At 40.9% G+C, this 17,941-nt stretch overlaps 1 protein-coding gene across 1 annotated transcript in view; it reads right to left on the bottom strand.

Annotated features, from left to right (window-relative positions):
* Positions 1-17,941, bottom strand: part of lrp1bb (low density lipoprotein receptor-related protein 1Bb) — a 282,705-nt gene that overhangs the window by 196,887 nt on the left and 67,877 nt on the right. The window contains exon 2 of the mRNA XM_039818282.1: positions 7,817-7,930. Coding sequence (XP_039674216.1) covers positions 7,817-7,930 — 114 coding nt within the window. The remainder of the gene's footprint in view (positions 1-7,816; positions 7,931-17,941) is intronic.

The following is a 17,941-nucleotide window of genomic DNA, read 5'->3' as shown; positions in this document are numbered from 1 at the left end:
ATTTTAATGAGGTTACAAGAAAAGGTAGGTTATCTATTTAAAGGGATACTTATTCGATTTTAAACAACTCTGTGCGTTCTTAGTGTGCGTAGTGTGTGGCTTCCCTCCATGGCTTCTGCTCTTCACCAACATTTTACCCCAAAAGCAATGGGCTATTCTTTTTTTAAAGGGGTGTTAGAATGCAAAACTGATTTTACCTTGTGATAGTTGAATAATGACAGTTTAGTGGGTAACTAGGACATGCATAGAACCTCTAAATCCCATTGACACCTCTTTTCTCTGCAAATCTCACTATTTGAAACTGCCTCTGAAAACGGGCGAATCTCAACGAGCCCCATAGTTGACGTCAACTATTGCGGCTCCTCCTCATTTGGCTCTAGTCTTTCTCTTTGTCACGCCCCAACATTTGCATAGGCTACACAACTGACCTGAGATCAGTTAGTCTTCTGAATCTAGGTCGTGCAGATCTCAGAAATTGTATACATTGTTCATATGCTATTTTACCATTAAATTCACTTCTGAGACTTTTTTATGCGAGAAATCAACTATGTAGAGGTCCAATATGGGCCGTTTTACGAAAATTGATGTCTAATTGCAAATTTTGTCCGACTGTGTGTCGGAGTTCAGAGGCCGGTGCTGCCTGTGTAGCTGCCTCGCTGCCAGGCCTGCCTTCCTTCACAGACCCTGGCCTGCTGTGAGGTAGATGGAGCTCAGTCACAGCTGGCAACCCACAGCACTCCATACCCGCGCAAAGTCACCGTTTTGGGCTAATGGACTACGAAACGCCGCTGCTCTGACAGAGCTCCAGGGCCTGCAACTCCCCTCTTCCTGCTAGCTAAATGCCGGTGTATGTGAGTGAAAGCTCGGTCAGCGAGCTTGTTACGCCAGCATTCTCTTACCACAGGTTCCAGTTACTCTTTTAATGTGTGTAATTATAATGTGTTGAGTTATTTAAACAAACGATTGGGGAAATAAACGTTGCCTGTCCGTGAGTCTCACTGATAGAGCCTGCGGCTGGATGGAGCTCTATCAATGAGAGCTAGCTAGCTAGCCTCCTCTTAGAATTCCTCTGGAATTCACAAAAAGTCATTAACTTGAAATCTGACACAGTTGTTAGCTTTATAAGACATTTAGTTAGATGTTGTATACACGGCGTGACGAAATTCAAACTGTAAATATACTTGAATTACGCCGAAAAGGAAGCCAACTATCCGTGATTTGTAGCTAGGATTGAAGGGACAGTCACAGCTAACGAAACACCTAGTCTTCACAAATATTCATTAACTTGAAATCGGACACCGTTGTTAGGTTTATAAGACCTTTAGTTAGATGTTGTGTAAGTGGCGTGACATGTGTGTAACATGTGTTAAGAGATTGCTGGTGTAACAAGCTCGCTGACCGCGCTCTCACTCTCACACAACGGGCCCTTTAGCTAGCAGGAAGAGGGGAGTTGAAGGCCCTGGAGCTCTGTCAGGGCAGCGGTGTTGGTAGTCCCTGCTGTGGGCTGCCAGCCGTGACGGAGCTCCAAGTACCTCATAGTAGGCCGGGGTCTGTGAAGGAAGGCAGGCCGGGCGGCGAGGCAGCATCGGCGGGTGGCGAGGCAGCACCAGCGGCTGAACTCCGACACACAGTCTTACCAAATTTGCAATTAGCCATACATTTTCGTAAAACGGCCCATATTTGAGCTTTATATAGTTGATTTCTCGCTTAAAAAAGTCTCAGAAGTGAATTTAATAACGAAATAGACCGACAAACAATGTATAACTTTGCAGTGTCTGAAATATGAGGCCTGCCGCCGAGTCTCCCATGTGTTTCTATGTAGTTTGCTCAAACCAATCAGCGCGTAGCTCATTCTGAATATTCATTAGCATACCATATTTGGAAGAAAAGCTCTTGTTCCAAATAGAGCCATATTCACAGTGTAGTTAAGGGCCTAATAAAATAGCATTCGGGCAATTTTCAGCCCAACCAATGTTACATACCCCATTAGGAGACCTTAAGGAACAGTGTAAAATACCCTATATAATCATTCTATCACCCCTTTAAGATTATTTTTTTGGCATTTTAGGCCTTTATTTGTAACAGGACAGCTTAGACATGAAATGGGAGAGAAAGGGGGAATGACATGCAGCAAGGGGCTGCAGGTTGAACCTGCGGCCGTGTCGAGGAAAGAGCCTCTGTATATGGGCGCGCACTCTACCAGGTGAGCTACCCAGGCGCCCGCAATGGGCCATTCTTAAAAGTTAGATGTAACGTTAGTGGGGGAAAAATTGTGTGTGTGTGTTAGAAATGTGTGTGTGTGTGTCAGAAATTTGATGAGTAATATTAAGACAAAGGCATGACATTGTAAATCAAGCGCGGTAAACAGATGCACAGCAAAACAAAGGCAAAGTACCTTAACGCAATTTGAGCATTCCACAGTGCAGCAAAACAAAGACAAAGAACCGTAACTGATGTTACAGGATTCTGCCTTGGCTTCTCTGGGGGCTTTGGAAGTTACAGCAAAGACAACTCACTATTTTCTCCAACAAAACATCAAAATTGATAGTTGTACACAAAATAAAACTAACAAAATAAGTTAAGGTCTTTTGCCTTTGCACGGCAGTTTAGAACAAGTGTCAAGACAAAATGATTAAGGTAGAAGTATTCGAATACATATAAGCATTTCAATGACATGACACGCACGTATAGATACTTCATTAAGATATCACCTAGCCTCACTAGAATACATTAAGTGGCATAACCATGAGATAGACACTCTGCACCCCAGTGTTGGGTCATCATGCTGCTTGTTTTCAAGCTCTGTGTAGGTTACTGATGAGCTCAGTATAGAGAAGATGATAACTTTAGAGGAAGCCATGGGGAGAGATGCCATCCCCTGTTGTCAAAGGGGAATAAGTGCAAGAACCCCAGAGAGGGCCGTCTTTGAACAGTTCTCCTCCCTTGTGCCTCGAGGACACAGAGATCATCATCAGTGTTGATTGGGTCGAGCCAAGCTAGAGCCATGAAATACAGTTTCTGTGACCATGTTTCTGAAGTCAGCCACTGACCCCTTTTATTGTCTTTTCCCCTGGGAGTGACAATTCAATCAAAGGATTCACTGCTCTCCACGTCCACCAGATTCACAAAGCTCCTCGTGGCAGCACTACTGAGGGAAGCCAAAAGTCCATGAAATCCTTTCCTGAAGGATTCATGAAGGATTTAAGTTCTAAGACAGTGTTTGCAAGCGTGTAGCATCAATACAGGGAGAGAACTGCATGTGGACAGCCATTAGCACCAACAATTTTTCATAACATCATACTGGAAATGATATTTACAATAAGTGAATTATGGCTGTTCCACTTTATTTTACATGCACAGCAAACTGCAGATCTGTATGTCCCCAGACACCCTTGACATTTAGACGTCCTTGTAAGTATGATGCACAAACTAAGAATGTGATTATCCTACTCTAGGCAAACTCTCTCAATCTTTCCACTTTAATTGTCACCACACAAGATGCTTTCTGGCCCCAAAACACAGCAAAGGTTTGACTCTTTATTGCACAGAAAGCATTTGCGAGAATTGGGGAATTTCCATTTAGCTGGGCTTTCTTTAGACATTCCTGAAGGCGCACTGTTTTCCCAGCTCCCTGAATAACTGTCGTCAGCTGTCCAGTCCTGTGAGGCCCGCGGCTGAGCGGATAGACCAGTGCATCCTTCTAGTCTCTAGGTAATGCAATCCAAGGCCACCTTCCCCTCCCTCCTCCCCACAGGCCTGAAGATGCAGTGATTACATCTCCCTGACTGAACCAGCGCAGGGAAGAGAGAGGCCATCAGTGGCACCAACATTTTGATATTTCCAGCAGGAATTTAATGTATTACCTTGCCTTTTTCCTTAAGATAATACATTCTTCCATATAATGCCCACGAGTTTCACAGTGAAATCAAAGTACTGATGCTTTGCACCATGCATTTATTGTGCTTTTATTTCAATCCTATATGGCTGTGCTCAGTCCATATCATCCTATATAAAAGGATCTTTTTCACAGGTTATCCCAGTCCTTGCTATCAATCAAGAGGGCAGAATACATTCCAATCCTGTCTTCTTTTTGAAGGGCAAGGCAAATCTAATTCCCCTTTCTATCAATACATACTCCATGATAATGAGCTGTGCCAAATTCTTTAGATGAATATGCAAGGTCTTCTTTCTGCAGGCATTGTAAATAAAATGGAGCCAACATTAATTGAAGTGATAATGAATTGCCTTCTGGAGATTATATGACTTGGCGCACAGCAACCGTGTAGCTTATATTATATCTATTATATTTAAAACAGTTTCACAAAGGGAGAGTGACAGATCATAGGTGACAGAGAAACCAATCAGAGACGATATAAGAAATCTGCTGGGAACTGCCAACGGAGCACCACCTTTACGTACAGTAAAATGGAATATGAAATTAACTTACTTTAAACTTAACTTAAATGTTTATAATATGCACCTAACTCATGTCAAAGCTCTCCCTTGTTTTTCAGGTTGAAATATGAATCAGCAACCATCTTCATTACAGAATATCTATTTTTTGTGTAATGTAATTTCCCCATTGGGGATCATTAAAGTATGTCTTCTTCTTTTCTTTTCTTGCTAATGTTTTGCTCAGCCTACTGTTGGCAAATCTTGCATTTTATGGAGGTACTGTACTGCAACGATTTAGTTAATTAAAAAAGAATGGACGAAATGAATTCAGCAGAGGCCGAGATATCCTGACTTTTCGTCCCTAATATGAGTCAAGCACTTGTTTTACATTACATGTCCTGTAATACAAGTGGAGTGCCTTTCATCAAACCGTCCCTGCCTCCTACAGTTAATGCCTAGTTATTTCAAAGGCCATACCTCCAGTTTGGAACACAGACTCAAGCCCAAGTTAAGAATGCCCTGATAACATCCTTAAACTCAAAAGGCCTCTCCAGAAATGCAGGAGACATTACAATGTGTTCACAGGCTGAGTCAAACTCATCACGACGAAAACGCTGACGTCCACGTGTAAAATCAGTGGAGTGCTTCTTTAAAAGGTCCAGTGTGTCATGTGTTTAGTTTTTCATTATCAAAATCTGTGTTGCCCATTCACAAACTTGTCCTTTTTCATGAATATTGACCACCACCATCAATTCCAAGTATTCCTTTTGGCTCGAAATTTTACATTTGCATTTGCATGAACGCTATTGTTGCACGATATTGACAAAATGTGATATTGCAATATTGATTATGAATAACATTTTAAACATATTGTATGATCTCAACGCTAGATGGGAGAAATTCCTACACATTGGACCTTTAAACACTTCTAGACTGCCTTTCATGGGAAAACATTTATTGCACACAGGACATGACTGAAAAACTAGGCATTCAAGAGAAGCAAAAGATATTAAAGGGGGACTGATATACGTAGCGATTATCCTAAAGCACCTCATGGGAAAGGATGCAACAGACCTAGGCATAATATCTACTTTTGCAGTCTTGAAGAAAGACTATCCATCCTTCGATCTCTTTGTTATACCTCCTGACTCCTATTGAGGGCCACAGTGTTGTGTTGCCCTATCTCAACATGCACTGAGTCTGGGAAACTCCCTCAACAAGTCCCCACTCTATTACATTCATACATTAGAGAGCATGCAAACAGCTGTGGACACGTTAACAGATGGTGCCTGTCATTATGTAGCATTGACATAAGCAGTTAGTACCACCACTACCACAAGTAGCCTATACTTAATACATGACCTCTTGCACAGGGCATTAATAATTATTGTGCACTGTGGTCAATTTATGTACAGATGTCACTGCCAAAACTATAAAGCCCTAATTTTACCCAATAACTTACACTGGCGAGGAAGCTGGAGTGAATGTTAATAATTTGGTTTTGTTGTCTTTTTTGGGCTGTGATAGACTGCGTGACAGTGACAGTCTCATCAGAATTTACAAAGGCTAATCCAGCCCATAATAACATGAAATGAGTGCTCTGTTTATCCATTAAAGGAAATCTATGTCTCCGAAGTGTGTAAATAACAATACCCAAGAGCATGCATGACACATCCTGTTCTGATGTGAAGGACGAATGAAGGTTTAAACGAGTGCAGTCGGATCTGCCAAGCAGATTCTTCACAACATAATACATCACTTCCACTTGTTGAATGAATAATACAGCACTCCCAACAAAACCCAATTTTTAACCTGACTAACTGAAATGATGAGCAGCTTTATGTGCTGTCCAGCTCTTGGAGATAAGTAGTAGTCAAATAGAATGTTGTTGGATAAAACATGGATCTCTACCAAGTGCAGTACAAAACACCATAACAAAATGCATTTGGTAGCAAAATTGTGATTGGCCTGCCACAGTTTTATAACATCAGTTCCAATAGCTGGATCAAGTGTTTGAGTTAAGGTTAGGTAATTATGACAGCAGTTAGTGTGGTGTTATATCATAAAAATGGCATTGAGTTCAATGTACTGGACAGGAGGCACAGTCCATTTTGCTGCAAAATGGATCATGTGCCACTGGTGGCAATAAGATAATAAGCACCTCAATCACTAAGCACAAATTCATTAGTTAAACATGAATAAAACAGCTGTGCGACTGGTAAATGGGCCCATTAGCACAATGTTTGGGTAAAAACACAATCACAGTGACTTGCTGATCACCTGGTAAAATATCAGATTTGGTGCCACCTCATTGGACTATCTTTGGGGATAGAGTGCCTCTGATTATAATATAATTAATATTAAATTATATACTAGACACAGTGTTACACACAAGACAAAAACAATATAACAAAAAGTTTACATATCCATGAGTTGGTTTTCTATTACAAATCAATGGACACTGGAAAAGAAAATATTTGTAAATTCTCAACTGAAATGTCTATAGTAAGACTATTTCAAGTAGCCTGACAAGCCAGACCCACATCAAGATGTGGGGTCTGGGAACACACCATTGGCAGGGCTCAATCCGAGTGGCGGGATAAACAGATATCTTTCAAATTCCCTCTGCACGCAATAGGATAGCGCTACAACCAACCAGAGAAATGCTAGTTGATAGATAAAACTTTTGCCGTATCCGGTCGGCAAAACTCCGAACACATCTTCCTTTTTTAAGAATGACTTCAGTGTCGTTCTTTGTTCTTTTCTCAACTCCAAGTCTCCAGAGTTGCGGCCAAAGCCGATTTGAAAGACTGCTGTTCGCCAGCAACAGCAGCCATCTTCTTTGTTTTCAAGTAGCAGGGAAATCTTGCGGAATCGTCATAACTCTGCCGTCATTATGTTAAGCCCGCCCACCGACTCTATACACAATGTGATTGGCCCTGCTTGAGTTTGGCTTTTCCAGCTCGCAAGCCAATGGAGAGTTGCTAGACCCCCCTGGCCGCAAATTACATAAATACAAAAAAAAAAAGCATTCCTGCATCACAATCCTGCTGTGCACCTGGATGCCAAGTATGTTTCAAACACTCAAAGTTTCACCAAAATATACTTAAATGCACTGCTTCGTTTGTAGCCTTCTTCCAAGGCAGCTACAAAGAAGATGTGAGAGAGCTTTATGTCTTCAAAATGACCACAGCAGTGTTCTCTGTGAAAGAGAACACCACAGACTTCTAACACATTTCAAGCCAATAGGCGGAAGAAGGGAGTGTTTGATACTAAAAAGGACACCTTTTTGGTGTTAATTCATGTTAACACGAGTCCTCATGTACTATAAAAGTGACACTCGCTGACAAATGAGGTGCTGTGGCAGAATTCCATATGACAGTTTTGCGTTAGTGAGTAATGGATGGAATGAGTGACTTACAAGTTTCGTCTGAGTCGTCGGGGCAGTCGGGCTCGCCATCGCAGAGCCAGGCCTCGGGAATACAGGTCTCCTGGTCGTGGCAGTGAAACTCCCCTACATCGCACAAGATGGCTTCTGGATGGCGTGAAGAAAGGGTGGAGAAAGAGACAGAAAAGATGCAGCATGAGGTGATGATCGTGAACAGGTGGCTTGCATGTTTCACCAGAAGAAACATGAACACTTGAACATGAGTGTGAGTGGAGAGGAAGAGGCTTTACTTGGACTTTCTTTAGAACCACATGCAGTAAATGGAACTAGTGAAGAGGCATCATTGTACGGAAAACTACTAATATATTTCCATCAATGGAAGCATGACGCTGAATGAAACAGAGCTAAAGCCAATGCTTTTGAGATGCTGTAGGTAAATTGTATGAATATTTTTGAAGGCTGACAATCAGAGTATTGCATGTCCTTTTGTCAGTGGCATGTCTATTGCAAACCACAAGATTATATGCCACCACAAGAGGCAGACACAGATGCTGCCCGGGTATTTTGATTTTGACAGCTACTGTCCTCTAACAAAGACCTTTGCGCATTGGCAAACTATCACAAAGCAGTTTGGCAAGTTTGTTCTCATCTTTTTGCCTCCTTGGTGCTGTGCTTTCATTTGATGGTGAGACTGGGGGAGTTCAGTGAAAGCCCAGTAAACTAAAAAGTCATCATAGCCTTTCATTATAGCTAGCATCCATCAAAGCGCTGACATGTTTGCTGCCGGTAGCTGTCAAGTGACTCAGCTCGATCATTCTGCAAAATGACACCAGCTTTTGCTAAAGATTTGACACCACAGTGTGACCTGCCGATTCTTCTCCTCAGCGCCAAGCAAAAACAGTAATTTGTTTCTAAGCTTAACCCAGAGACAATCAGACAGGCTCAAACTCCCCCCTCCCTCCCACTCGCTCTCTAGCTCCGTCTTTTTCCCAGTGTGTTTCTAACCCATTAGTGGTGGGAGTGGAGCAAGTGGGAGATCAGGTCTGCGGCGTTTGAACACTGAGAGTGATAATTCCATGCACCGTTGCTCCCTGCCCTGGCACCCTCCAGCAAATTCACTACCTAGGGACAAATCTGAAAAGGTCAAACATCTCATCCATTCTGCCTCTCCTATTCCCACTGATGCAATATATCGGAAACCTTATCATTTAAATCAAGGTCTCTTTTGAAATATTCAAAGCCTTCTCTTTTTTTCAGGTTTTAAAGTGGGACATTCTTAAAATTGCACACCAAAGCTATCAACCCCTTTAAAGAAAGAAAAAAGTAAATGCATGTAATGTTTAAGTGGTTGTATCTCAAGGTAGCCTAATGCATGAGGAATAGCCCCATGATCATTATTTTGCTTCAAAACAGTGGAACATTCTGATCTTGCCAAATATTTCGCAAAACACTGTTAACTTAATAATAACACAGACTATTTTTATGTTAAGCCAAAATACTTGGCAGCAGTCAAATATACTTCTTTTAACCATCAAGCAACACAATATTGTGATCTTCAGCAAAAAACATGCCGTCAACCTCAATGCATACTGATTGTCACTGCATTAAATATTATAATACCCCAGCACCAGCCTTAATAATATGGATGGACAGTGCATGATTTGATAGTTTAGTGGTAAAATACAATAGGCTATGCAATATTGTGACATTAATTAATTACTACCCAAAACTAATAATTTTACATTTCATTTTTATCTCAGAAACAAGTAGCTCAGTCTAAATACTGGCACTTTTTAAACCCATACTATACTGTAGCACATAAATGAACTGCATATGAGCTGAATATGTCTACTACATAATTTACATTCCCTGTCAAAAAATAGCAAGGCATCAATAAATACATGCTGGGCTTGAGGTTGGCAGAGACATGCTCAGCTTGCTGAAGTCTCTAAAGGGATATCTCCTACGCCTTTAAAGCTGCATTGATTGCCATTGGAAAGCAGAGGATCGGTGGCAGAAAGGGACATTTCCTTAGCTAGCAATGGAAGCCATGAAAGAAACTGCCCCTGGACCTTTGAGCTGCCCAGTTACCTTGATGTTCTACCTCCTTTCATATTACTTTACCTTCAAAGCTAAAAGGGCCAAATATGAGTCAACCAAATGACCTCTTACGTCAATTCATCTTTCCCTTCGGGTTCTCAAAACAACCTCTCCCCTTGACACAGGCTGGACCGTCGCTGCATCTTTAGGGGGACAACAATGGGACAAACACACGACTGCAGGGAGAGTAACCGCTCTGTTGTTCTTTTGTTCCTCTTCCATATGCCGCTGTATTGGCATGAGAAAGATACATAAAGGTGCAGTATTACACAGCATTATGTATTTTGCTGATAATTATATACAAACATCAAATGAGGGACGATGGCAGGCATAGCAGATTAAAAAAATAGGCAGCAGCCGCATTTAGTGAGTTGGAAAAAAAAAGCCAAACGGCTTCCATGATCATAACAGTGGGAAACACACAGTGGCTCTCAGCCGGGCACATTATCATGAGCTTCGTTACTGACACCAAACAGCCACCACTGGCACAACATTGTGGCTCATTCAAGCCATTGAGCCTTTGAAATGTGCCAGATCTTCAGAGGAACAAAGACTTATTTGGAGTCAGGCAAACAGAGAAGATGGTTTGAAAACCTGCTGAAGGAGGCCCAGCCAGCACTCCTTGCATCATGTAGTTTATTTTGCTTGAGATGAGGTATGAATTCTGGAGTGCTGACCCAATTACTACAACACGTCCGGTATACTGCAACATGAGCACTTAGACAGTATAACAAATCTCTTCATCCTGCATTTTACAATGTAGCATCCACTCACCTATTTGCTCAGTCTTATTAAATTTTGAATTACATTACAGCTTAGGTCTTCATTTATCTTTCTAAATAATATTATATTGCAATGAGGTAAGCTACAAACCACTAAGGCATTACAATCCCCTAAATTGCATCAGACACACAGTTCACAATATGGTACAGTGGATAAGTCGTAAGCCACAGGCCTATTCAGAAAAAAACCTGTGGTATAAAAACAGCAGTGTAATACACAGCTCAAAGTGGGAAATTAAATGTTAGCTGTGCTGTACTGCTGAAAAAAAGCAGATCTGAGAATATTCCTCACTCTATCATACAGTTGCAGGTTAAGAAGGAGCTAAGTTAAGATAGGAGGTCTGAGATAGAATAGCACAGGAATTGCTTCTGTAATAGGAAGATAGGATTATTCCCATCTTTGAAACATAAGTTAAGTTAGGGTATGTTTCTGTAATGAGGCCTCTGGTGCCTGTTATCGACATTTTGGAAAATACCCTTACTCACTTTGTTGGCGAGAATTAGATGAGGAGATTGATACCACACTCTCACATACATAATCTATAAATTGTCAGTTCCTTGAAGTAAGTATCTCTGTCCGAATTCGTTATTTTCAGATGGGGCAGTGCTAGCAGTTTCCCCTTTGTCTCCAATCTTTATGCTAAGCCAAGCCAACTGGCTGAAGCATCATAACCATGAAAGTGATGTTCATTTTCTCATCTAACTCTCAACAAGACAGTGAATAAGAGTATTTTCCAAAATGTTGAATTATTCCTTTAAAGACAGGAGCATAAGATTTCTACAGCCTCAGTAGACCACAGTGTAATGCAATATAACACATCTTGTTTTGAGTAAGCAGTTATTGATTAATCATTTTTAGTAAATCTATCAATGCTGTTATGCCCTCCACCAAAAGTCACATCCAGCAAGTTTACCCTCATTCTCTTAGGTCAGGCATCAGTAACCTTTACTATCAAAAGAGCCATTTTGAGCAAAATATTTTTTTTTTTATCTGGCTGGAGCGTCAAAACATATTTGAGCCTTATAATGAAGTTAACAGTCTATAAAGTCTAAATTATCCTATCAATATTACTAATAATTCTAAATGAGCATTCTTTAATATGATGATACTTGTTGCCATTTTTATGGCCCTGTCTGGCAAAATGGGCAACATTTAGAGGATAAGGCGCTGGGCTGTAGAGGTACATAGGGTATGACGCACATTTTAGTTGAATGAAATGTTATATAAATGGATTAATTAACAATCACTTTAGGCCTACAACAATGATAAATTAAAATGTTAAAGGTCCCATGGCATAAAAATTTCACTTTATGAGGTTTAACATTAATATGAGTTCCCCCAGCCTGCCTATGGTCCCCCAGTGGCTAGAAATGGTGATAGGTGTAAACCGAGCCCTGGGTATCCTGCTCTGCCTTTGAGAAAATGAAAGCTCAGATGGGCCGATCTGGAAGGTTACCTCCCCTTTCTCTGCTTTGCCCGCCCAGAGAATTTGGCCCACCCATGAGAGAGAGACATCATGGCTTTCAAACCAGCAAAGTGGCAGTTGGTCAAGGCCACACCCCCACCCTCCACCTTGCCTCCCCCTCCCCCCTCTCTCCTCCTCAGTAGCTACAGACACAGAATTGGCACATCCTAAGGAAAGCGCATTGTGGGACTGGCTCTAGTGGCTGTAATTCTGCACCAAGGCTGAATTTCGGGAAAGAGACTTCAGATACAGTATTAGGGGACCACTAAGGTCTATATAAAAGAGACTTCAGATACAGTATTAGGGGACCACTAAGGTCTATATAAAAGAGACTTCAGATACAGTATTAGGGGACCACACAGGGCTCTAGAGTGCGACCAATTTGGTTGCAAATGCGGCCAACATTTGTAAGGGTGCGACTAAGATTTTTCCTTTGTGGAAAAAATTTTGTTTATATCAATATGGTTTAATGTTGCGTTACATGACCCATTCCTTCTGTAAAGCCGTGCTGTGTTTGGATCTCTCTTCCGCGCAGCCCCGCCCCCATTCACGCACACCCTGCAACATGGAGAGACGTAGTGCCGCCGGTCCAAACTGCTGACATTTGTCTACAGTTTTAATTGTTATTAACACAGCTGTATATTGTTAAGTATGAGAGGGAAACATGTATTGGTACCAGTGTTTCCGCTGGTAACTCTCTGTCATTGGGACCGCCACGGCGAAAAGCACATTAGAAGTTATTAAATGCAACTAACTTCAGTTCGTTGAGTAACAGCGTGTAAGACAGAGCCTGCTGGATCATAGTTCATAAAAATGCAGTGACGATACAGACATTTCATAGCCTACACAAGACGGGTGTAACGCCGCTGACCCGCCAAAGCGCATTCGACCTGTGCTGGACCCATTCCTAATGAGTCAGCCGTCACTCTCTGAGTAGAATACGCTTCAGTCCATCGCACTCCCCCTCTCTTCCTCTGTTTCCCTATGTCTTTCGGTCTGTTTTTCTATTTACCAATTTATTTTTTTTAATTTCTGCCTTTATTTTGATAGGAAAGCTGAAGACATGAAAGGGGAGAGAGAGGGGGAAATGACATGTAGGAAAGGGCCGCAGGTCGCAGTAGAACCTCTATATTTACCAACTGTGCTATCTGGGTGTCCTCTTTCTCTTTTAATCAGTCGGTTATTGTTGTTGAAAAACAAGTGAAGGAGCTTTCTCATTTCTCATGTATGTATGTATGTATGTATGTATGTATGTATGTATGTATGTATGTATATATATATATATATATATATATATATATATATGCATTTTATTTTAATCACAATCTGTTTTAACAAAAGAACTTGTGAAAAGTGTGTGAAAAGTATAGCCATTCAGCGCTAATGGCGACGCGAGGAAATATTTGGGTGCACCTAAATTTTGTGCTGGTGCACCTAAATAAATAAGTTAGTTGCATAAGTGCAACCAAGGCAAAAAGTTAGTCTGAGAGCCCTGCCACTGAGGCCTATATAAAAGCATCCAAAGAGCACCATGTCATGGGACCTTTTTAATTTAACAGTTATTCATTCACATATAATTTTTTAGTCGCAGGTTGCAGACCTGACTTAGGTCTTATTTAAAAGGTATTTTGGGACATGTGAGAAATGACTATTTGAAGTAGACAGGATGGGTGGAGAGAAAGTGGGTGCTCCAAAAAAAGCAATTGAAAATGTTTCATAACTAAATAACCCTGCAAAAGCACTGATGCCAGACTGATGATATATAACAGTCTGAGTATATGAGGGTGAAATATTCTGCTTAAAGATACATGGATTGTGTAACATAAACCAATCATACAGGTCAGAATACATCACATATAAATGTTTCACAAGTTATTGAGGCCAATTACTGGGGCACAAAAATTCAAAGGCACTTGGAGAGTTTCACACCCCCACACACACACACACACACACACACACACACACACACATACATACACACACACACACACACCTCCATCCATGTACATGCACATAGATTAGTGATTTTAAACCCTCTCCCACTGTCAGAGCAGACTTAGTGTCCTGGTCAGCTGCAGGTCATATGCATTATGGATGAGCATAGGGCTATGAGCCAAACTAAGTAGGTTATTAAGTATAACAACAGTATAATGTGGTCTCTCCCTTAATCTTCATATCTTTAATCTGCCACAAGATGCAATGTAGTGCCATGCATTCCAATGACTCCTCGCACCTGCATAATGAATCTTTATTACAACCGTATCTCTGGAAGTGACATGTGCCATGTGGTATTTAGACTTAAATGCCATCCACGTCAAGTCTGATCAGAATATGGAGACTAGAGAGAGAACCGTGACTCTGCTGGCTGATGAACGATTTGAGAATGTCACAGCCCTCCTGGACGCATCCCCACAAGTTATATGTGCACTTGTGGGCATGCGTCCAGGAGTGCTGTCAGTTGTGCTGCACACAAATATCTCTTCCCACAAGATCCCCGAAAAACTTAAAAAAAAAAATATTCCTAGAAATCACTAAGCCAACTTGAGATCTGTGTCAGAAAAAAAGGAGCGAGAAAAAAATAATGATGTACAAAGAGAGAGAAGTAATTGTGTTGTAAATCCGAGGTATAACTGGCTCAGGGAAACACCAGCATACCCGGGGGCCATCCCCCATGGCAATGCTCAACAGCGCTGTATTCTAGCCATGCAATGGGTAAGAAATCAATGCTGTAAGACTTTGGGGTCTTTATTAGATGCTGCCTGACCTACACCGCAGAGTTAGGTCACTTTTGTTTTCTCTACAACAGCAGGGGCATGTCAACAAATTATTCAAAGGAAGCACCATATGAAAAGTTTCAGAACACAATGAAAGAATGGCCTCCTGCTCCTTGGCATAAATCCCTGCACCAGTAAAAACAAAATGAATGATTCATAAGACTAATCTTAAGCTGCATGCTGTTTACTGTCCTTTTACTCCACATGCAAGGACATTTAAAAGTCCTCTAGTGTGCTCTTGGGCCAAGCTCGCCCACACCTGATCTGATTAGGCTGTCAGGTTAATGTGTAGTTCTTAATTGGATCAGATGTGGAAGAACAAGTCTGCAGCAAAAACCTGCAGGACAAGTGGGTCTTGAGGACTGGGCTAGTAGATAGTGCTATTGAGCTATTTAAGAAATAATTACCAGTTGGATTAGCAGGTTGGTGGCTTGAAAGGCAGTGAGAAGTAGTCTTATGAGATGCAATAACTTAAAAAAAAAGAAAAATCATTCACCCTGGACCTTATTTTCTTAGCATTTGCATTCATATTGGTCCAAAATTGTAATCCACGATAAACACATATACAGTGTAATTTTGAAGTGTGACCAAAGAACATATTGTCAATACAGAAACATTCACATGTTTAAATAGCAATGTTTCAGTTAAGACATGTCCTTTTGATCCTTCTTTCACATTGCTGAAAAACACCTCGTTTACCCTGCTGGCTGCTATTCACCCTGTTCTACTTAAGAAGGAGCATACAAGTACATGTAAGTGACGGCATATTTTGGTCTACTTGTTAGTACAGTATGCCAACATCCAAACTCATATGATCTATACATGTATAATAAACCATAAACAAACCACAGCAGATATTCCTCATTTTTTTGCAGTTCACTGTGTTACCTTGGACCTATATATAGATTTTTTTGTATCTCTAACACCCAATATGAGAATTTTGTGTTACATTTTAAACATTTAAGTGTTCACACACTTCTGCAATTTGTGATTCCTGTAGAGATATCTGAGCCTAAAAAAAAAAATAATTTAAATACCAGTAAAAAACAACTACTAAGAATTATGCCTTGGCAGTATGTCCAATAAATGCATCAATAGACCACTTGAATAGTCAACTTGAGAGTTAACATACAATAATGTATGCATATCTCAAATAAAATGATGTCCATGCCTTGTTTATGTGAACTCTAGATAGAAGCAGCAATGCTGTGTAATGACATCAGTAAACACATCTGTCATGTGTATCATGTTTACCACGTTTTAATCCTTAATTACCTTTCTACCAGGGGCTGTTCAAAGAAGGAGGTTCAGAGTTATTTTATTAACTTTGCTGAGTAAAAATTGCAACTTCAGATCAGGGTCTGAAAAACCTGTTGCAGGTTTTACTCAGCAAAGTTAAAAGCTGAAGCGTGTTAGCAAAGTACCAAAAGTAGTTCAAAGAAATGGTGGCCATACACACTGAATTTAAAGTTCCAGGTTCTTTATTTAGCACATCCACCACATTTGACGTTTGAAAGTACCAAAAATAATTTTAAGAAATGGTTGCCATAAACACTGAATTTATAGTTCCAAGTTCGTTATTTAGCACATCCACCACGTTTGACATCACATCTGCATCATGTACTCCACATGGAACCAAGTAAATTGATATAACTATTGCTGAATATAATCTGGTTTTGTAGGTGTGGGGACAGCAGTGATCATACTAAAGAAAAAAACAGTTAAGCTTTAAATCCAAAAGAGACTGTCTCAATTCCGACCCATATATACACCTTTAATGGGGGTGCTTTCTAGTGGCCATAGTAATTATGATAGGAGCAAAGCAGGAAGTACATAAGAAGTACAAGCTAAAAGACCGCTGTTTAAACAAACACAGGACTTTCAACCTGGAAACTGAGGTCTGTGTCTCGTGTGAAAATAAAAGTACATTTTTACTTTACATGACACACAGAACTACTAGTAGTTTTGGCGCCTAAACCTAACCAAGTAGTTTTGGAGCCTAAATGTAACCAATTTTGACAGTTTCACAACATTAACGATGAGTTTAAAAATGCGACCATTTTCTGGTTTATATATGAGGATGGAAAACGCTCCTGTGGGTTGTATTTCCTGCCACCGCTAGGGGCCACAATTTATGAAACACTCCTTTGGGTCGTATAAGAGGGTAGGAATAAACAACCTATATCGTCGTATGGTTTGGAGGACTTGTTGATCCAGAATTTCTCCAACTGTAGTCATTTTCTTGCAGTGTATACGTAATGTAGATGTACTTCTAAAACCATTGAAGATGTGCCAATTTTAAATTTAGGGAGCTTTAAGTCAGTGTGGGCAGTCATTCTTTTAGTTGTTTTTCACTCATCAAAGTTACCCAGAAAATGCAGAAAAACCTGCTTAGGTCCAGTTTTACACAACCCCACAACTGAATTTGGGCAAATAGGATTAACCCAATTTGTGCATATAAAATGCGTTTTGATTGAGGCCGATAAGACCATTGAAGTGAGCTGTAATGCATACTCCTGTATGAAACCATTCAACACATTTTTAAGTTCTCTGAACTGTTCACTAGCTTGAATGTCGCCTTCATATTTGAATTTAATTTGCATGAGAATGTGTCATTATACTGCCAATAATAGAAAAGTACATCCCCCTGAGCCTTGCCTCGCCTGGCCCCCTTTCCATGCTCCATCCAAGGTCACCTAATCATCGTGTTCCTTCAAAGACCTCTATCTTAACCAGCAGCAGTCTGAGGGATTTATGCCTCACTCCATGTCATGATTACCAATCAGGTGGAGTAATAGCTGCTTAAGCAGATGGGGTTTTGTCATCACTGAGGGGTGAAGCGCCAGTCAAGGTTTCCACTGAGTTTGTCCAATGCGGGCCGATACTCTATGGGGCATGTCAGTGCCTTGGGTGTAGCCTCCAGATTAAACTGCATTATCGAAGTGGAGTGAGAGCTGTTATGGTGAGGAATCACATCCTCCCTGGCCCCCACTGTGACCACTGCACGCACCAAGTGAGGTGATCATTATCTAACAA

This window comes from Perca fluviatilis, chromosome 12, assembly GCF_010015445.1.
Source record: "Perca fluviatilis chromosome 12, GENO_Pfluv_1.0, whole genome shotgun sequence".
NCBI classification, from domain to species: Eukaryota; Metazoa; Chordata; class Actinopteri; order Perciformes; family Percidae; genus Perca; species Perca fluviatilis.
Note: the sequence above shows the minus strand (reverse complement) of the source record. Positions and strands in the feature narration are given on the sequence as shown.